The 22,371-nt window shown below is 34.5% G+C and overlaps 1 protein-coding gene across 2 annotated transcripts; it reads left to right on the top strand.

The window, feature by feature from the left end:
• The first annotated feature begins 836 nt into the window (after positions 1–836).
• Positions 837–22,371, top strand: LOC111711003 (uncharacterized). 2 transcript variants are annotated; one of them, XM_023485221.1, is made up of 13 exons: positions 837–1,093; positions 13,742–13,886; positions 16,743–16,789; positions 17,564–17,653; positions 17,907–18,005; positions 18,285–18,506; positions 19,079–19,272; positions 19,811–19,886; positions 20,578–20,673; positions 20,959–21,061; positions 21,218–21,276; positions 21,862–21,969; positions 22,219–22,371. In XM_023485221.1, the coding sequence occupies exons 1-13, from the start codon at positions 993–995 to the stop codon at positions 22,268–22,270; spliced, it is 1,392 nt and encodes a 463-aa protein (XP_023340989.1). In that variant the 5' UTR covers positions 837–992; the 3' UTR covers positions 22,271–22,371. The 2 variants fall into 2 exon arrangements, with proteins under 2 accessions (XP_023340989.1, XP_023340990.1); XM_023485222.1 differs by lacking the exon at positions 837–1,093 and adding an exon at positions 10,613–10,786.

The following is a 22,371-nucleotide window of genomic DNA, read 5'->3' as shown; positions in this document are numbered from 1 at the left end:
TCTCTCACCATTCTCTCCCACTTCTTCCCCCTTCCATTTATTTCCTTCTCCTCCCCCTCCCGTTCTTGCCCCCGCCTTCCTTCTCCCGTCCTTCCCTTGCCTTCTATTCCCTACCCCTCCCACTAGTTTTTATTCATGTATGTAATAAGCAAAATAAATCATTTAAACTCCGCAAATAAAGTGACAAAAAAAACGTCATCTTATCAAACAATTTCCATTAAATTTCCTGGAACCTTAGAGTTAAACACAATTTTACCCTTAACCTGGGTTGAATTCAAATTACAAAACGATTTGACAGAAATATTGAAAACTCTGCCCAAAAATAGGCTTGGCCATGGGCATACCAAGGGTTTATCTGCATTGATTGATAAGAAGGAGGATAAGATTGAGGGTAGGAGAACGGAATGAAAGAAGATAAAACGGTGTAGTAAATATACTCGTATGTAGTAAATATACTCGTATGTAGTAAATTACTCGTATGTAGTAAATATACTCGTATTTTGTAAATATATATATATATTGGTTGATTTTTTTAGGGAACCCATGGCAACCCAGGGGAGGGTAACATAGGCTAAAAAAATTAGATCTTTTTTCAAAAATCTAATTTTTTGCAAAATTCAAAATTTTGTTTTTCCCCTGGCAACACCGGGCACTTCAGCTAATAATATATATAACTAAAGTACAATCTCAGTTTTTCATATTTAATAATATAATTAATAATTTGTTTAGATATGTTGATAGATAGATACATATAAGTAGAAGAAAGATGGTTAGATGAATAGGTATATGAGTAGCATAGATAGATAGATAGAAAAATCTGAAATCTTGAGTTTAGTTTAAATAGTTGGATAGAGCAGAGAGGGTGTGCCACATATTTACATACTAAACCTAGTCAAAGCTAACACATAAACCTGGAGCTAAACATAGAGAAATAAACAAACCTTGACCAAGGTGTGAACCTAGTTAGACCTGGAGCTGAATCTATCCCAGATATGGGTTCGGAGGACTATCGGGGTTTAGATTACTCCGAAGAATATCAGTACGACCCGGAGAACAAGGAGAACAATATCTTCTCCTCGGCTATGATGAGCAAGTAGGTTCTATTTTATACAAAGCTACGAACATTAAATAAATCTTTTAAAGAACTACATTTTAATCTTCTGTTACAAGCTTGAAAATAATCCTCTGTTTATTATTAAATTATTTTATTAAATGTGTGTGTCATTCAGTAAAGTTAACATTAAAGGGAGTGTTCTCGAAAAATAAAAGAGGGTATATGTTGAATCTGAATTAAATTTGGATTCGATTACTACAAATTGTGCGTCTGTAATAAGGAAATGGTTGACACCGCTTGACTCTAATACCGAAGACGATATTTTTAATCAATTAATCGCTCTCCTCATACCTTTAATCGGTCCCATTTTTCGCGAACACTCCCTTAACAATTGTTGACACAGTCTAGTTTACAACTTTACACTGTATTCTGTATATAATCTTCAATTTAACAGCAATAAAACTGAATGCAATATAAATTATATGCATTTACAAATATATATATATATATTTCAGTTTTTAACTTACATTTTTATTAAAAAAAGAATTATACTATACATAATGTTTCACGTCTATCATGACGATCCTCAGTAGCTACAATTTCTTTGAACAACTACAATTCCAAGATTTTTTCATCACATATTGCGTATTTTCTAAAAAATTATTACAAACATTTCTTTGCAATGATTTTCCCTTTTAAAAAATATAAATCGATGATAATAGATATTTTCTTCTATGCCGACATGTATTTAGTAATTCACTACGCTGATTTAGAAGATGATGATGTGTAGATGTGAGGATAAGGGTTTTTTCTGTGTTGCATAAATTGCATCTCTTCTTGGTTGGATGATACGAGGGTGCATACATGTCGATAAACCATTTTATTTCATAAGGTTTCTTCTTCTTGGTTGGATGATACGAGGGTGCATACATGTCGATAAACCATTTTATTTCATAAGGTTTATTTTGATCCTTTAATTTCCAAGCGTACTTGGAAAGTGTCGAACTTTCTTTGTATTTCTGATTCCTAAAAGATGATGTATGATTCAGGTACCTCTCTTTAAATGTGTTAGAATCCAAACCAATATATGCCACTGTATCTTGGTCCGATTTTATTTCTGCTCTGTACACGATAGATTTGGTTAAACATTTTCCATTTAAAGGACAACTATTTTTCCCTTTGCAGTTACATTCCTTTTTAGACATTGCCTTATGTTGTTCATAGTGTTCAGGTGGAACTTGTGTTGGTGCTGTTGGTAAGATTGGTTTGGTGGAATAGAAAGTGTTGAATTTGGGATATAGAGTTGGTTTCGGGAATTGTTTGATATATCATATTGTGTGTTTAAAATATATCTGTTATGATTTGAGATAATTGAGTCCATATTTGGCATACAACTGTATGACAGTTTCACTGTAGAACGGTTGAAGAATTGTTTCAGTTTACTATTGCCGAAATGTCTATTTATCAATGATAGAAATTTAGCTCCAATATCAGTTTTCACACTTTCGCTGTATGGAGGATTAAACCAAATGACTTTTCTATTCCTGGATCTTTTCTTTGTATTTTGCTGTTGAGGTAACTTTTCAAACTTGATTTCATCTGTATAACCTGCTTCAATTGTAATGCTGAATTGTACACATGGGATTCTGAATCAAATTCTTTCTTAGAACAAGATAGAGTAGATATTCTGTTTGAAATCATATTGGGAAGCTGTTTCTTTATGCTTTGTGGATGGTTTGACTTAGCATTGATATACAGGATTGGATTATTGCCTTTTCTATAATCCAGTTCTAGAAGTAAAGATAGATCCTAATTTGGGAGTTTCTCATGCAGGCAAGATTTAGATAGTTTATACAAAGGATTTACTCTGGCTCGGATGAATTATATATATTACTGAACTAGCTAAAATTCCCGGCGTTGCCCCTGGAATAAAAAAATCGAATAAAATAATCTAAATTTGAAAAAGAAATCAAATAAAAAAATTCAATTTTGAAAAAAAAAATCGGAAAAACCCCTAATTTGGTCCCGCCGTTTGGCCAGCTTTAGCTAACATATATACAAATATTATATACTAGCCTTAAAGGGCGCTTCGCGCCCATCTTCTAAATTAATTGTGAACATGTTTTCTTTGTGTACATCGTAAAACAAAACAAAAATAATTCGCGGATTTTCACAAAAAAAATTCGTGGATTTTCAAAATTTTCAAAAATTTAATGAAGATCGAATTTTGATGGAGACAAATATTTGAAATTTTGATCATTCATAAACCTTCCCTGGGGTCCCTAGATGTCCCACAAAAAATTTAGGCCCGATCGGTTCAGCCGTTTTGACGTTTATTGGATACAAACAAACAGACAGACAAACAAACAAACAGACAGACAAGCCAAATTTATATGTAGATGAATTCTACAAATTGAACCAAGACATGATTTGAATAAATTTCTACATATATATGTACATTTATCTGATTTGATTTTATTTGAAGAAAAATATTCTTATTTTTTTGTTTTTAACTTTAATAATTTATTTTGGATAAGGGGTGTGGGCACAAGCTCGCGCATACAAATAAAACGGTATATCAATAATTTTATTTCCAGTTTGTTATCAAGGTCTATTTTGTATTGCTCAAGATCGGTAAAAGTCATGTACCCCAACGTTGTCTTAAAAACTTGACCAATTGGTTACCTTATAAACCATAGTGAACACTTATTTTACTGTTTTTCCTTAGGATTGACTATTAGGTTAGGTTAAATGATAATAATTGGTAATCGTATATAGCGTTAATTTGTTAATGACTTGTAGAAAGATGGATTTTCAAACATAATTGAGTTAGGTTCTTTCGTCCTTTTCTCAGTCACAAAAAGTAAAAAGTATAAAAACATGATAAATAATGAGTGTATTAAAGGAGAGGAAGATGGTTCCAGTTTCCGACACTACTGATTTGCGGATTTCATAATCCTCCTTCGGGGATTTCATCCTCTACAAAAGTCCCCCCTAAGTCTCGAGCATAGAGGGAGTCGAGACTGATACTTATCTCCTTGTAAGTGTTTACGGAAAAGGAGTAGAAGGAATTCTGGTGATGATTGATCATTATTTACAAATAGTTGTTTGTAAATTTCTGATCTACCCCCTCTCCACGTCACGATCAACCTTGTGGAAAGCTGGCGAGTGGCCATTTGAAGAGATCAGTTGTAGTGAAGGTTTAGCTGATTAGCTCCGGGAGTAGCTGTGTAACTAATTAGCTCCAGGAGTAGCTAGCAGTGTAGCTAATAAGCTTCTGGAGGGTTGAAGTTTAGCTTATTATAGTCTCAGGAGTAGCTAAGGTTAAGTTTATTAGCTCCAGGAGTAGCTGATTGTAGGTTGAAGGAATATTGAATTTGTGGAAAAGAAGTTTAAGCTAGAGATTGTTATCCTCGTCCAATTCTTGAGCTGTTTCCGACCAGAAGGCTGTGATTTCAGCCATTGTTCGTTTGTTGTCTGGGGTCACCACTTTAGAAGTACATTTATTGCTTCTAGATATAAATACATGATAAATAACGAGTGTATAAAAGGAGAGGAAGATGAATAGGTTATATTTCCAGGATTTGCGGATTTCAGATTCCTCGTTCGGGAATTACTTCTTCTACAAGACATACCTTATATTGACTATTTTAGCGAAGGAATCTTCTGGAACATGAATGATTGGTTTAGATGTTTTTTTTTATTTACAACTCCTAAACTCATGAACTCATGAACTCATGAACAATTGAACATAAATGAACATTTACTTGAAACTCTAAAAATAATCTTTCATGTTTTATTTTCTGCTAAATATTTAATTCTTTTACAAATATTTCCATTAAACATTGCCTCAGAAAAGTTTTCTTGAAAAAAAATATTTCTTGGAAGCCAAAGAACAAAAGGCTCTTCAAGAGTAAAATATTTAAAATTAGAAAAATCATTATTTTTATTTTATTTTTCTTCTGTCTAAATTTTAATGTTTTTAGTAGAATAAATCCTGGACAGAATTTTATTCCTTTAATTTTCACAGTTAAGCTTGATTTTCATGGTTTTGTAAAATTTCGTTGTTTTGTTTAATTTAAATTTTTTTTATCATGGGTTCGAACAATTTCATGAGTTAGTTTAGTTTCTGTTGTTAACTTTTCTATGGTTTTTTTTTGGAGCGGGTCTAAAATAAAAAGTTCGATGCGACCTAATTTTTTAGGGTTTTAGAAAGGTTTAAAAGTTATACTCATGGTTTAATTCAGCCAACATTTGTGTTGGTAGACTTCAGTTAAATTTATATTTGTGTTGGTAGACTTCAGTTAAATTTATATTTGTGTTGGTAGACTTCAGTTAAATTTATTGTCAACATTAAATATTATCTTTTAAACTATTCCATGAGGACAGATTAGCGAGAGAGGACAAAACAGGGCCGGGGGGGGGGCATGCTGCATAGTTAAGATGAAAACTATAAAGAGAGAAAAGGGAACATAAGGAAAAAGGACTATAAGGGGAGGGCAGGGACTATAAAGGGAGGGACGGGACTATAAAGGGAGGGACGGGACTATAAAGGGAGGGACGGGACTATAAAGGGAGGGACGGGACTATAAGGGGAGGGACGGGACTATAAAGGGAGGGACGGGACTATAAAGGGAGGGACGGGACTATAAAGGGAGGGACGGGACTATAAAGGGAGGGCAGGGACTATAAGGGGAGGGACGGGACCATCAGGAGATGGAAGGGACTAAAAGGGGAGGGGAAGGACTATAAGTGGAAGAAAAGGACTATAAGGGATGGAAGGGGGCTAGAAAGGGGGAAAAGAGACTATTAGGAGAGGGAAGGGCTATATATATAAGGGTATGGCAGGGTGCTAGAAAGAGAGGGACTATACAAGGGTATAACAGTGGGCTAGAAGAGATGGTATGGCATGGGGCTAGAAGGAAGAGAAGGGACTATACAAGGGAATCAGGGGCTAGAAGGGAAGGAACCATACAAGGTATGGCAGGAACCAAGAAAGAGAGGAAAGGGACTATACATATGAAAGGGGGGCTAGAAGTAAAGAGAAGGGACTATATAATGGTATGGAAGGGGGCTAGACGGAGAGGGAAGGGACTATAGCAGTATATAGCAGGGGGCTAGAAACTGAGGGAAGGGACTATACAAGGGTATGGCAGAGGCTAGAAGGGAAGGGACTATACAAGGGTATGGCAAGGGGCTAGAAAATGAGGGAATGGACTTTACAAGGGTATGGCATTGTGATAGAAGGGAAGATACTATTGCTAGAAAATGAGGGAAGGGATTATACAAGGGTATGGCAGGGGGCTAGAAAGGCAGGGACGGGGCTATATAAGGGTATGGAAGAGGGCTAGAATGGCATGAGATATGGAAGCTGTAATGTTTGTATAAAATACCAATATCCTTCATTGTGTAAACAACAATAATAAACAACAGAAGCACTAAGAACACTTGAGAGAACATATAATAATAAAAGATCCGATAAAAACAACATTCTTTAGATTTAAAAATTTTAGATCTTTAAACTTTAAATGAGAAGTATTAGTATTAAAAAGCAATATTGTTTCAGAAGTTGAAAGGGCAAAATAAATAAAAAATAATTTTAATAGATAGCTAACATAGATAGCTAACCAAGATAGCTAACATAGATAGCTAACATAGATAGCTAACCAAGGTACTAACTTCTGATTGGGGATTAAGAAGTTTTAAAGATTTAAAGATTTTGGAACAAATGTAATTTTTTTGCTGGAAGCCAAAAAAGGGACAAAGCCAGTACAATCGTTTTTTTCGGGGATATTATATGCATATTTTATATTCTCTCTAATTTGAATAAAATGACAATATTCAATCGTTTTGAAAGATACGTTAGTTTGCAAAATAAGATTAAATACCAGTGAGGTTTTTAAAAATAATATTCTGAAGTTTAGATTTGAATGAATGCATTTAAATTTCAACCTCCTGCGCCAGGGAATCAGAGGAGAGAGAGAGAAAAATTATGTAATAATGTTCTTGGCAGATTTATTTATTCCAAACTATTAACAACGAAGTAAAGAGGATAAGTAAGAGGTAGCTGGAGAAATTAGTATTTGTTTGATGTATCTCAACTAATAGATAGAAAATCTATAGATAGATGGATAGATAGATAAATAGTTAGATAGACAGATAGAATTCCACTAGGTTGTGTTATCACACCATGGACTGGAGTACTTGAAGCCTGACTGCACCCATATTTGTAGAATACTTATTCAAAATAAATAAATTGTCATCCGTTCCTAGATGTCCCACAAAAAATTTGGGCCCGATCGGTNTTTCTTTGACTCCCTCTGGTTTCCCTGACCCCCTCCTGGTTTCCCTGACCCCTCCTGGTTTCCCTGACCCCCTCCTGGTTTCCCTGACCCCCTCCTGGTTTCCCTGGCTCCCTCCTGGTTTCCCTGACCCCCTCCTGGTTTCCCTGACCCACACCTGGTTTCCCTGATCCCTCCTGTAGGTTTCCCTGACCCACACCTGGTTTCCCTGACACCCTCCTGGTTTCTCTGGCTCCCTCCTTGTTCCCCTGAACCCTCCTAGTTTCCCTGACCCACTCCTGGTTTCCCTGACTTCCACAAGGTTTCCCTGAACCCCTCCTGGTTTCCCTGACCCCCTCCTGATTTCCCTGACTTTCTCCTGGTCTCTTTGACTCCCTCCTGGTTTCCCTGACTCCCTTGTTTCCCTGACCCACATCTGGTTTCCCTGACCCACACCTTGTTTCCCTGACCCACACCTTGTTTCCCTGACCCACATCTGGTTTCCCTGACCCACACCTTGTTTCCCTGACCCACACCTTGTTTCCCTGACCCACATCTGGTTTCCCTCACCCCCTCCTGGTTTCCCTGACCCCCTCCTGCTAATTTAAAAAATGTTAAGTTTGTTTGCCCCTTGAAAATATTTCCGTACTAAACCTGTCAATAAAGTACAAATACAGTCTAGGAGAGTAATTAGTGGAACAAAATAACCAGAAGCACCACCTCTTTTTACCTTCAAGATTTCCCTATCCTAGATCCTCATTCCCAACAGAGTTTCTAACCATTTCCCAATTTTTACCTAATGTACACTACAGGTTATATACAATAGTTATATTTACACCTATGTTTACTAATGCACACACATATACACACATACCCAATACCCATATATACCAATACTAGGAGGTTTCCTGGAACCTAGTAATAATTACACAGCTTTTAATGCACTGTAGCTATAGGATTTAGTTTGTGTCATATAAAGCAGAGGATTCAGCTAGAGTTATCTAAAACTAGAGGATTCAGCTAGAGTCATCTAAAACAGGAGGATTCAGTTAGAGTCATCAAAAACTAGAGGATTCAGCTAGAGTCATCTAAAACTAGAGGATTCAGCTAGAGTTATCTAAAACTAGAGGATTCAGTTAGAGTCATCAAAAACTAGAGGATTCAGCTAGAGTCATCTAAAACTAGAGGATTTCACTAGAGTTATCTAAAACTAGAGGATTCAGCTAGAGTTATCTAAAACTAGAGGATTTCACTAGAGTTATCTAAAACTAGAGGATTCAGCTAGAGTCATCCAAAACTAGAGGATTCAGCTAGAGTCATCTAAAACTAGAGGATTCCGCTAGAGTTATCTAAAACCAAGGTATGTACAGTAAGGTACGTGGGATAGAAGTATTTAGCTGTGATGGAAATGGACTACTAGTACTCATGAACTAGATTGAGCGTAACAAAAACAATAACAAAGATAATTTCTGATCTATAACATCTCGTATAAAACTAAAGGATTTACTAATTTGAAATTATATTAATTAGTGTTGTTATAATGTAATGTATACTGTAGTGTATATGTATCAGTTTTCTGGTGAATATGTTTGCAGGACGGATATAGTTTCCTCTCTGTACTTGTACTGAGTCAACACAATAAAATTAGTTTCCGTCTTTTCTCGCCTTCAGCAAACAGAGCTTAACATCATTATATTATATAGAAATAGAGAACCTTGGAGTTCAAGAGTAAAAATGGGAAACCCTGGATATAGGAGTATACCTAGGAAACCCTGGATACAGGAGTATATACAGGAAACCCTGGATACAGGAGTATATATAGGAAACCCTGGATACAGGAGTATACATAGGAAACCCTGGATACAGGAGTATACTTAGGAAACCCTGGATACAGGAGCATACATAGGAAAACCTGGATACAGGAATATATATAGGAAACCCTGGATACAGGAGTATATATAGGAAACCCTGGATACAGTAGTATATATAGGAAACCCTGGATACAGGAGTATATATAGGAAACCCTGGATACAGTAGTATATATAGGAAACCCTGGATACAGGAGTATACATAGGAAACCCTGAATACAGGAGTATCTATAGGAAACCCTGGATACAGGAGTAAATATAGGAAACCCTGAATACAGGAGTATATATAGGAAACCCTGAATACAGGAGTATATATATATAGGAAACCCTGGATGCAGGAGTATTTATAGGAAACCCAGGATACAGGAGTATATATAGGAAACCCTGGATTCAGGAGTATTTATAGGATACGCTGGATACAGGAGTATATATAGGAAGCCCTGGATACAGGATTATACATAGGAAACCCTGGATACAGGAGTGTACATAGAAAACCCTGTATACAGTAGTATACATAGGAAACCCTAGATACAGGAGTATACATAGGAAACCCTGGATACAGGAGTGTACATAGAAAACCCTGTTACAGTAGTATACATTGGAAACCCTGGAGGCAGGAGTATACATGAGAAACTCAGTATATAGGATTATACATAGAAAACCCTGGATACAGTAGTATTCATGAGAAACCCTTGATATAGAAGTATGCACAGGAACTGGAAACCTTGGATACAGTACTATTCATAAGAAACCCTGGAAACAGGAGTATACATAGGAAACCCTGGAATCCTAGATTGATAAAGAAAACCTCTACTAAATTATTAAAGGATACCCTGGAATACTAATTTAATAACGGAAACCCTAGAATCCTAGATGGAAAAAGGAAACTCTGGAATACTAAATTGATAAAGAAAACCCTGGAATACTAGATTAATATAGGAAACCGTGGAACCATGATGAATGTCTAGCTGTGTACACTGCGCATTGAGATAAAGTGTAAAAGTATGAAGTAAAAGAAGATATTATGATATTCACTCATGCATGGATTATATAAACAGCATTGGAAACTCTTTACTTGGCAGAACCATGATTTGGCTTCAAGAAATAAAAACTGATTTTTATTTCTCAGATTAGAAATTAATTCTCCGCAACCTTTTCCAAACTTGGTTTAATTTTTATTCGATTACCGTCGAGTATGAACAGTAATCAGTTTAAAATCTGTTAAAACCAGATTTTGATTCAAACCTGTCAAATAATTCATGTTGAATATACTCAGATTACAATGCTTCGCATAGTGAAAACTCATCCTTTCATAACCAGTTGCAAACCGGCGTATTTTCATTAGGCTATCTTCAAGTATCAATCTATCTATCTAACCCAGGGTTCAGGCAGAGGGAGCTTGCACTGCTTAGTTGCCTGCAAGCGCCCAAAGAAATCAGTGGCTTTATATAGATGAGAGGTTGATGCGTGAACAGAAAATATATTCATCTTGTTAAACAGATATATAATATATAGACGAGTTCATCTTGTTAAACAGATGTGACAAGATAAATTGAAGGAGGAACCATGCTTTCCTATATCAGGTAGAGGTTTCCTATATCAGGTAGAGGTTTCCTATATCAGGTAGAGGTTTCCATATCATGTAGAGGTTTCCTATATCAGGTAGAGGTTTCCATATCATGTAGAGGTTTCCTTTATCAGGTAAAGGTTTCCATATCATGTAGAGGTTTCCTTTATCAGGTAAAGGTTTCCATATCATGTAGAGGTTTCCTTTATCAGGTAAAGGTTTCCATATCATGTAGAGGTTTCCTTTATCAGGTAAAGGTTTCCATATCATGTAGAGGTTTCCTTTATCAGGTAAAGGTTTCCATATCATGTAGAGGTTTCCTTTATCAGGTAAAGGTTTCCATATCATGTAGAGGTTTCCTTTATCAGGTAAAGGTTTCCATATCATGTAGAGGTTTCCTCTATCAGGTAAAGGTTAAGGAAAAAGATAATTTATTAAATTACCTAATCTTGTTAAAGTGTAACTAATCTTTAATTAATCTGAACCAGGTTTATTTACTAAGTTACAAGTCTGGTTTATTAATTAGATTAAAGTTTGCTCTATTCACCAAATCATTCACAAAACCGCACTTAAAGATATTCAAAACCATGATTTAAAGGGAGTGTAGTAGTATGTAGGGTAGGAAGGGTGTAGTGTAGGATGAATGTATAGGGTAGGATGAATGTGTAGGTTGGGATGAATTTGTAGGGTAGGATGAATGTGTAGGTTGGGATGAATGTGTAGGGTAGGATGAATGTGTAGTGTAGGATGAATGTGTAGGGTAGGATGAATGTTTGAGGTAGGATGAATGTGTGAGGTAGGATGAATGTGTGAGGTAGGATGAATGTGTAGAGTAGGATGAATGTGTAGAGTAGGATGAATATGTGAGGTAGGATGAATGTGTGAGTAAGGATGAATGTGTAGAGTAGGATGAATGTGTAGGGTAGGATAAATGTGTGAGGTAGGATGAATGTGTGAGGTAGGATGAATGTGTAGAGTAGGATGAATGTGTAGGGTAGGATGAATGTGTGAGGTAGGATGAATGTGTGAGGTAGGATGAATGTGTAGAGTAGGATGAATGTGTAGGGTAGGATGAATGTGTAGGGTAGGATGAATGTGTAAGGTAGAATGAATGTATAGGGTAGGATGAATGTGTAGGGTAGGTGAAGGATAAAGCATTAAGGATGAAGAGTGAAGGATGAACAAGGAAGGATGAATTTGTAGGGTAGGATGAGTATATAGGGTAGGATGAATATGTAGGGTAGGATGAATGTGTAGGGTAGGATGAATGTATAAGGTAGGATGAATGTGTAGGGTAGGATGAATGTGTAGGGTAGGATGAAAGTTTAGGGTAGAATGAATGTTTAGGGTAGCATGAATGTGTAGGGTGTTGTATTATGTTGTGTCTAGTATCTATATTAGGTTCTTCAAGTTAACATAGCAACACAGTGGTTCTGCACTCTTAACGATTAGTACACAGTGCTTGGTACACTTTTTAATACACAGACCAACAGTTCAAAGAACAGAACCATGAGTACATAGCACAAAATACAAAATAATGAGTACATAATGCTCAGAACAAATAGGAAACGAGGACATTTCGATCTATTTATAACATTATTTGATTAGAAGATATATAAGAACGGTACAAAATACTTATCACAACGTACTGACAAAATACTTAGAGCTTATCTAGAGGCAGTTCATAGTTGAGCAGAAATACAAAATACTTAGAGCTTATCTAGAGGCATTTTAGAGTTGAGCAGAAATATAAAACTGATAGTATTTATAATATCTCGTTCACTTACAATGTACTGAATTATAACGTTATACTGTTTATTTTTGGAAAACTTTCCTAAAATATTATTTGTTTCACTGCTGCTGGTTAGGGTTGGGAGAACATGTGCAACAAGTCCAGGGGTTTAATTATATACAGTATACACCATATAGGTTCATGAATACAATAAGAGAGTTCTATTTTAGGAACAATCACGTGATTAACTAACCCACTCTACCCCTCCCATCAACCAGTTTCCTAATCTTGAGTTAACATAATATTTACTCCGTTTAGCTCACCAGTTATTGGGTCTACAAATATAATTAAGCAAGTAATCAGCCAAATTTTATCAATCAAGGTTTTAATGAGAGATCTTAAACAAACTTCTGATCTTGGACCATTTAAAGTATACATTGGTAAAAATTTAATCTATGCGCATTGAAAAAGTTTAGTGTTTTTTTTAAATACATATACTTTTATTCAATATTTAACCTTTAGCGTATATTATTTTCCAGGACTTAAATCTAAAATACTAACATCCTAATCCATGAAATGATAAGAGACACCAGATAGTCAGAAAATTGCGCCAAGGAAATAAAAGAAATTGAGTTTCTGCCACAAACTCAAATTTTCTAATTCTTGAATTGAATTGGCAACCTAATAGTGTAAATCTTTGATATTTTAACAGAATTAATATTTTGAGATATCCTAGGTCTATTACAATGGGTTGCAAAGATATAAGGTTAGAAAATTAGATTTTGTGGCAAAAACTCAATTCTTTTGTAAAACTTTCTGTAAATCCTAAAATATTATGATTTGTCCCGGTTCCAAGCCTCAAACTTAAGCCATGAAATGTATACTAACTACACATACTGATACTGAAACAAATAAATTAACAAAATAAATACAACTTCCGCGCTTTTTCATCTGTTCTTCTCAATTCTTTTTTACAATTGGGGACATTTTTACAATTCAATTTGAATTTCAAACATTTCAAACGTTTAAATTTATAAGACATCCCAACCTGTTAACAATATGCATAAAATAGAAAAAAATAAAAATTATCCATTTTCTTTGTAACAACATTTAAATAACTAATAAATAAGAAGTTTAAACCTGAGAAAATTGCTGCTATTTGAAAACTTTACTATTCTATGAAAGGGATATGTACTGAGGATATTATACTGTGTACTCTAATATGAATATGTACTGCAGGGAAGGAGATGAACTATGGGATGTACCGGTGGTAGTGTACTGTGTGTGGACTCTAGTACTATTTATCTCCTCTCTAATAGTACTCTCCTGTCTCAGTAGAGAAACTAAGAAGTTCAACAAGAGAATCCTCCGAGGAGATTGCAAGGTAACAATTATTTGAAACATTTTAATCTTTAAAAACAGAAACTTTAAACCATCTGCATATATTTATAACTCAGCTTCGCGCACCTCTGCCCCTTTAGTAAAAGTAAATTCAACCTATATGAAGCATAAAGTCTGACCGCGTCAACCTTGTTGCACCGGCTAGTCCTGTCCATAGAGCTGGTGCAGTACAAACTAGGACCCAACTCGGTAATTCAAATGTATTACGGCTGCCCGTGAGCTTCCAGTATGTCTGATTTTAACTTTCAATTGTTTCTTTTTTAGCGATTTTTTCGTGGATTTAAAAATAATCAATTTTCTTTAAATTCTGACCATCCTGTAAACCTTTTATCAGGTGAGGTCCCTTAAAAAGTCTTGCTCGATCGGTTCAGCTGTTTTTAACGTTTATTGGATACAAATTGACAAAGAGACAGACAAGCAAAGTATATATATATAGATAAATATGAGTGTCTGAGTGTACGTGTCGATAGCTTGGATTAATGCGGGACATCGTTCTTTTCCTTTTTTTTAGATATTCTACGATTTTAGACGTTTACGGAGGCTTCGCAAAACTTTACGAAATCACACGAAATTCCACATTATATTTTCTATCTGAGCTGAAAACTTTAGAATGGAATATCCTTAATCCCGATCGGTTAATTACTCTGGAGATTAATAACAAGAGAAGTAGCATTATTTAATCCCGAGATTAAGAAAAGGAGTGGATCAAGCATTAATCCCGATATCCACCATTCAAAAGTTCCCAGCTCTGAAGATATAAGCCTGAGCTAAACAAAATCTTCTACCCCAGTTATGGTTTTCCATGGTTTATGAAAGGTTTCGAGAATACAACTTTGAAATATGTTAAGCTTCTCAGTTTTTGTGTTGATTGTCCTGAACGCCTAAAATCCTAAATGTTTAAGAAACAGATAACAGTGATGTCCTACTCTATCTTTACTATAAAAAGAGCATATTGTTTTTTTTTCAGCACTTTCTTGAAATATGTAAAATTCAACTCTTAAAAATAATTTAACAAAATAATTATTGGTATCTTGAACTTATAGACAGAGAGAAACAATTGTTACAATATATCCATCTGCAAAATAAGTTCATATCCGATATTTGATTTTTCTCCGTTATTTGATATTGCAACCAATTGAAAGAAATTGTTGACAGCCTATTTTGCTGACAAACATTAAGCAGATAAAGCATAAGTTTTTACGATAAAAAAAATGTTTATCAATTTTTTATTTTCATTTTAAAGTAATTTTTTTAAAATAAATTTGTCGCCTGAAACTAGGCATTGTAGAGAAAAACTATGATCAGTTTCACCCTGCCTTACTTATCATTGACAATTACTAACATTCATACTGTATGGTGTATTATGCGAAACTAATGTGATTCGTAAAGTTTTAATCTTGTTATCTTATTTCTAGTATATCATTATCCATGCAGTTTCTAATGTATCTAAACAGACAGTCTCTTCTGTATCCATAAAGTTTCTAGTGTATTCATACAGTTTCTAGTGTATCCATACCGTTTCTAGTGTATCCATACAGTTTCTAGTGTATTCATACAGTTTCTAGTGTATCCATACAGTTTCTAGTGTATCCATACAGTTTCTAGTGTATCCATACAGTTTCTCAGTTTAACTATAGTATATATATTCGTACAGTTTCTAGTGTGTAAAAACTGGTTTCTCCATTTATATTTTTTATGATATATTTTATAAATTTTTCTACATGGTTGTCTCGTAATTTTATGCAACATTTTTCCCCTCTATTCGCTCTTTAAAATGTTTTCCCCTTTCATTATTTAAAGGGCCTTTTAGGGTTATCACCATTTCACAAAATTTTCTCAAAGAAATATTTTCAAGAAAAAAGTGTAATAAAAAACTTTAGAAGCATTATGAATAATATATAAATCTAAACATGGTTTGGGAAAATGTGGGAAAAATAACCGGGGAATTTCCCTATACTAAAGGCGTTAAATCTCGACTAGCTTAGTTCCGACGTAGACGCTAAGAGCTAAACCTTACAAAAGTTTTGCTCTTAGATCTCATCTTCTGAAGAAAAAAATTAGTTAATTTCTTCTCTTGCATCCTATTCTCTGAGCTAAAGTGTAATATTATCTAATTACTCTTCTCCTAACATTACAATCGTTATGAACAGATAATCCTCAACAAAACTAAATCATGATGTGTTAAATAAAATAACTTTAATTAATTTTAAAAAATGAACTTACACTTTTATTTGGATCGTGGAAATACAAAAATAGATGCACAAATTAGTAATATCTTTTGTCATCTTTTCTTTTATAGCTTATCTCAAATTCTTTAATAATCCTAAATTATGTTGAATGTGTATTGTGTAACCCTCTAATTATGGACTGGCATATCCGATTCACCTCGGTACCAGGGTACCAGGGTACCAGGGTACCAGTAAAAGTTTTGTCTGATCAAGTATGAATAAGAAATCTAAGTTTATGATTCTGATTATTTTCATTTCACGGGCAGCCGTAGTACATTTGATTTCCGAGCCGGGTCAACCTTTCCGGTCCAAGTTTGTACTGTACCTAGCTCTATTGACAGGACTAGCCGGTGCAACAAGGTTGACGTGGTCAGACTTTATGCTTCATATAGGTTGAGTTTACTTTTACTAAAGGGGCAGATTTGCGTCATTTGTGGTTTCTCTACAAAAGTGACTTGCGCATTTCTTCTTCATGAAAACCAAAAAGTCACTGATTTAGGGGGGGGGGGGGGGGCATACATACCTCCCTCAATACCCCTCTGCGTATTATGAATTTTCGAATTTATAAGGCCCTGTAAGATATATATTTTTTAATTCTGTTTTATTTTTAGTTGAATATTGTTTCTGATGTCCCTGTTCTGGAAAATCTTCTCTCAAGGTTTTTGTTTATATATTCTTCTGAAATAAACAAATAAAATGTCTTTAATCTCAAACTTTTAGCAATGGATGACCGAACACCAAAGATTTAAATATGTTTGTAGCTACTCGAGCTATATTGATTATGCTAAAGTTTATTTGCATTGAAAACTAGTTTTTTTATTTTCCAATAGAACATTGAAATGTTATCAGAGCTGGGAACTTTTGAATGGTGAATATCGGGATTAATGCTTGACCCACTTTTTTTTCTTAATCTCGAGATTAGATAACGATTACTCTCCTCTTGTTATTAAACTCCAGATTAATTAACTGATCGGGATTAAGTATATTCCATTCTAAAGTTTTCAGCTCAGTCGGACTAAAATTTCATAAAATACAGATTAGTTGATCTTTTTTTGTTCTTGGATTTTTAACAATTGTTAAAGCATTTTTAATAATATTTTCTGCATTAGTTTAATTTAGCTTTTCTTCCTTATAGCGAAATGTGATTTGAGCTTAAAATGGTGTAGACTTCCTGTAATTTGAAAATAATTCTCAAAAAATATTTAAAATAAACCTTAATTCATATGATCAGTAGTCCAGTTGATTAGACACCGCTCTCCTCTAGTGATTGCCGAGTAAGCCAAAAATCATTATGATTTCATTTTTATCGGAAGTTTCTGTATTATAATACAGATTACTATTTTAAGATTTTGCCGCCAAAAATGTATTTTTTTAATTCAAACCTTTAACCTTTCAAGCTAATCCTGTCAAGTTTACACTAAAGCTTATTTAGATATGTGCGTAGTAAACTGGGACTAGGAGTTCTCCAAACCCTGGCAAACTCATTCGATAAGAACAGAACTGATATTGACGAGAACATCAGGTGAAATATATGCTTAAACAATTTTTAAATTTTTTTTTGATTTTAAGACTTGAATAATTAAAGTTTAAATTCAAAATTTTCGCAGATTTTTAAGTTTTACCACTCATGGAGAACTAGAAAAGTTTTGTTTTGAAGGCACTTATGAAACATGGCCAGGGACACAAAACCCTACCAGCTTCAGATATATTGATTTTGTGGTTTTCAAGCTGAAAACAGAATGAATAAATAAATAAATTAATAAATTTAAATGTAGATTGGATATACAGAGATGGTTTACATCCAGGAAATCTGAGCTAAAAGGAATGAACTACGATGATAAACAAATCAGAAAAATTATTCTCAGCGCTATCAGGTTTATTTTTCATTTAAAAGTTTCTTAATCACACTCAGGCATATCTAGAGAGATGAAATTGAGAATATAAATCATTTCTATTTTATCAATTTGCTTTTAACTTGTCAATCCAGCTAGATACTGCACCATGCGCACATGTTTCAAATTTTTCTTAGTGGTTTTATTTTATCCTTTAAATCAAAGTTCTATTTTTGAATTTCTGCTTTGAGTTCCGTTGCACCTTATCAGTTTCTTTTTAACATCTAATTTTATCTTTCTTCAGAGTAATTAAATATTTAGATCTGGTTTGACCAAGAACCCTCTGGATCTCCGGGGTAGCCGACTAGCTCTAGAGGGAGCTAAAGTATTCCTTGAACTAGAGAATATGAAGGAGAATGTATCCTTCCTTCAAACTTCTCTCTCCGTTCCTAAACCTCGTGGTGAAACTACTAACGGAGAGAGAACGGTTTGTCCGACTATTGCCTGTGATTGGGTAGCTTCAAAAACGTTGAAATTTCTCAGGAAACTGAACCCTTATTCTATTCATAGTTTGTTGATAAATAAATATTTCCAGTATGCATGATTGTAATCTGGAACTCAATATATTTTGGCAAACATTTTCATGGGACCGACATTACAACCTCTCTAATTACAAATAAAACCTTTGCTATTTCAAACTTTGATTATTTGATCCAACAGAATTCATAGTTTGAAACATTAAAGGTCTTCGAAAGGAATTGAGTCTTTGCCACAAACTCTAATTTTCTAATCACTATATCATTGGAACCAAATGTTGAAGACCTCAGATATTTCAAACTATGAATTCTGTTAAATCAAATAATCTGAGTTTGAAATTTCAAAGGTTTACAACATCGAGTTCTAAAGATATTGAGGTTTAAATATTTGATTTTGTTCCAAAGACTCAATTCCTTTGGTTGGAAAGATATAAGGATTAGAAAATCGAAGTTTGTGTCAAATACTCAATTCCTTTAAGTTAAATTATTCAATTGATTTATTCCATTAAAAAAGTAATGATCTCATGAGTTACAGGACATATTGCCGCAATACTTTGTTTATTCCTGGGTTTCTGTTAGTTGCCTGATTTCCCACCCTAACACAACCCCCTTGCTCTTCATCCTCTTCTCATTCGCTGTCTGGTTGTTCGACACTGTCTCTGATATGGCGATCATTGATAAGTTCTGGAACTTTCGTCTTCCAATTCTGTATCCTAAGAATGATTCGGAAATGAGGGAAATAACTTATTTAAGTTATCAGACTCTCACCATAGGTAATTATTGAATAATTTATGTAAACAATCCCTTCAGGGGCGTATTCAAGAGTTTGTCCAAGGGGGAACTTAAATTTTTTTTCTTGCTAGGAGGGATGGGGCTCATCACTCATTGGTGCCCAAAACCCCCAGTAAAACTATAGATTTTACTGACTCATGGGGGGGGGCTGAGCCTGACTAATCCTTTAATGTAAGCGAAACCTTCAGTGAAATTACACATTAACGCCCCAACCTTTGGAATTAAGAATACAATTGGCCCTCAGGAACATATTTGAAAAGAACGATAAGCTTGGTTGTGTGAGTTGTGTTGTTCCTATAATATCAAAGATTGGGATAATAGTTGAATTTAGAAAAATATGAACCCTGAATATATCTTTAAAAGGATTTAATAATTTGCATGAATATAAGTGAAGTTGTATTCCTTATTTCAAAGGTTGGGTGTAATTTTTATTTTGAAAAGATCCCATTAAAAACAAGAATACAGATAACTTGAAAATTTCTGGACAGTCCCTTTTTAACATGTTTCTTTTATTTTTAGATTTGTATGCTCCTCTTCTTCTTCTCTTCCTTCTCTTCTCACTCCTGTTCACACTTCTATCCTGCTCCTGCTCCAGGTACAGATTAATATAGGACTCCAGGCACAGATAAATAGGGACTCTAGGTACAAATTAATACAGGACTCTAGGTACAAATTATTACAGGACTCTAGATACAGATAAATAAGGACTCCAGTCCCCAGGTACAAATCAATGAAAGACTCCTAGTACAGATTAATACAGGATTCTAGGTTGTGATTAATACAGGACTCCAGACACAGATTTATAAAGGACTCTAGGTACAGATTAATACAGAACTCCAGGTACAGATTAATACAGGACTCTAGGTACAGATTAAGACAGGACTCCGGGAACAGATTAATACAAGACGCCAGGTACAGATTAATGCAGAACTCCGGGAACAGATTAATACAGGACTTCAGATACAGATTAATACAGAACTCCAGGTACTCATTAATACAGACCTCCAGGTACAGATTAATACAGGACTCTAGGTACAGATTAAGACAGGACTCCGGGAACAGATTAATACAAGGCGCCAGGTACAGATTAATACAGGACTTCAGATAAAGATTAATAATGCAGGAGACGTAATATTTAAATAAATAAGAAGGAAGATAAAGTTATATTTTAGAAATTCCTATATTTAAGTTATAACAATATTGATCACAGATTTCAGCTGATTTTAGTTTTGTCTAAATAAGAAGTGTTCTTATTTAGGATTGTTAGCAAATTCATTGTTCTCTAGGTTAAGTGACAAGTACAGAGTTGCTTGTGAGTACGCTAAACCTGAGAGAGAGATACCAGGTTCACATGATCAGGATCCAACCACAATACTTTCCAGGTTAAACTCATGTGTCTTCAATCAATGTGTAAAATCTGGAATTAAACATACAGCGGGATCCATAAATTAAAGAATAAGATGACAAGTGTAAGTCTCAAGTTATTAGAACTTTAAAATGAACATGAAACAGAGCAATTTTGTACTGTACACAGTTACACAGACTAATTTTACTTAATTTTTAACTGTAGTCTTATATTAACATCACATACACAAATGATTGCTTAAATATCGTCTTCCTAGTTTAGTGGGTCTCACTGTAGAGTCTTTACTTCAAGTTTTGTTTAGGTATGATTTTAATATTGCAAGCGCTACAACCTCTTCTCTACCTCAGTTCTCTATTCAGTTCTCCGCGTACATAATTATACTGTACATGTTGGAAACCTTGAAGGTAATATCCCTCTCCATAACACCTATGAGACTATTCCAGCTAAAATCTGGAGACCTATTTCATTTAGATCTGATCTGTTCTTTCTTGATGTGTTATGACCCTTTTTTCTAAACATTTCAATAATTATTAATTTTATTAAAGATGTTTAATATCTAGGGTTTAAGTATTGATCAGGCCACAAAAGAACAGATCGGAGGCAAGATTGAAGAATTCAGGTAACTTTTTTACCCAGGGTATCCCATCAAAGGGATGACTAGGAATTTGGAGCCCTTTTATCCATTTAAAACTTTTAAATCTTGAGGGGATTATTTTTTTCATCGTTTAACCTTTTTGGGACTACTTGGTTATTTTTTGGGAAGGGGGGGGGGTCGAAATTTGTCAAATCCAGTCTTACAACGTATGCTGACCTCAGGGTATTCTAGGTGTCAAAACCTTAACAAGTTAAACCCTAAAAGAACATTCTTAGTGCAAAACAGAGCAACCCACTTGTAGAATAACCTTTAAGATCTGACCTAAAACACACTTAAAGATTTGACAGTATAACTATGAGCCTTCTTTATATTTGCAAAAAACTAATCTATAAAATAAGGCTCTTTGCTCATTAATATATATGTTCGCTATGGCTGGTCAAACCAATGGGCCAAATTGGATGAAATGTTTGTGGGAAGCCATGGGTACCCCACAGGTGTCATAGGACAAAAAAGAAATTTTTTCAATGTGTACTCCGGCTAGTTTATTATTTTATTTATCTACCAGTTCAGTGTATAAAATCAAATATTTATATATTATTTTCTTATTAGTTTTGTCTCTCTCTGGTTCTCTGGTATAGGGAGTGCTTTAGCTCTGATAGTTGCACAATACTCAGCTTTTAAGATTCAACACGAACACTCCCTTACTCTCTCACAGAGGTAATTTAATACTCGTATAAACTGATAAACATTATTTCAGAGGACTTGGAGTGCAGTATAGGAGCAGTAGAAATTAAACACTTTAGATCTTTTTATATATATATATTTTATCATTTTTAATCTAATCTAATCTAATCTAATAATTTATTTTTCCGTTGAAAATATGACAGGTTGTGCATAAAAATTACATATTTATTAGTTTATTAATTATCAACGGAAGGAGAGCAGCCATAGCAGAGCTGTTTTCAGGTTGGTCTCCTGGCAGTTTACCGTGGTATCAATTAGAACTGAATTGATGTGATACGTCGTGGGACTGGGTTTGGAGAAGACGGAGGAACAGGGTCAGATTTGCTCAATTAACATGTTATAAATTTGGTTCTTGATTTGAGACAATAGGCAGAA

The sequence above is a fragment of the Eurytemora carolleeae genome, unplaced genomic scaffold, assembly GCF_000591075.1.
Source record: "Eurytemora carolleeae unplaced genomic scaffold, Eaff_2.0 scaffold610, whole genome shotgun sequence".
NCBI classification, from domain to species: domain Eukaryota; kingdom Metazoa; phylum Arthropoda; class Copepoda; order Calanoida; family Temoridae; genus Eurytemora; species Eurytemora carolleeae.
Note: the sequence above shows the minus strand (reverse complement) of the source record. Positions and strands in the feature narration are given on the sequence as shown.

Bases quoted from the DNA above. Each gene is read 5' to 3' on its own strand.
- LOC111711003 (XM_023485221.1), top strand. From the start codon at position 993: ATGGGTTCGGAGGACTATCGGGGTTTAGATTACTCCGAAGAATATCAG. The intron at 20,674-20,958 runs GTTAAACTCATG...AGTTTTGTTTAG, and splicing joins CCAACCACAATACTTTCCAG to GTATGATTTTAATATTGCAA. The intron at 21,062-21,217 runs GTAATATCCCTC...TTTAATATCTAG, and splicing joins ACATGTTGGAAACCTTGAAG to GGTTTAAGTATTGATCAGGC.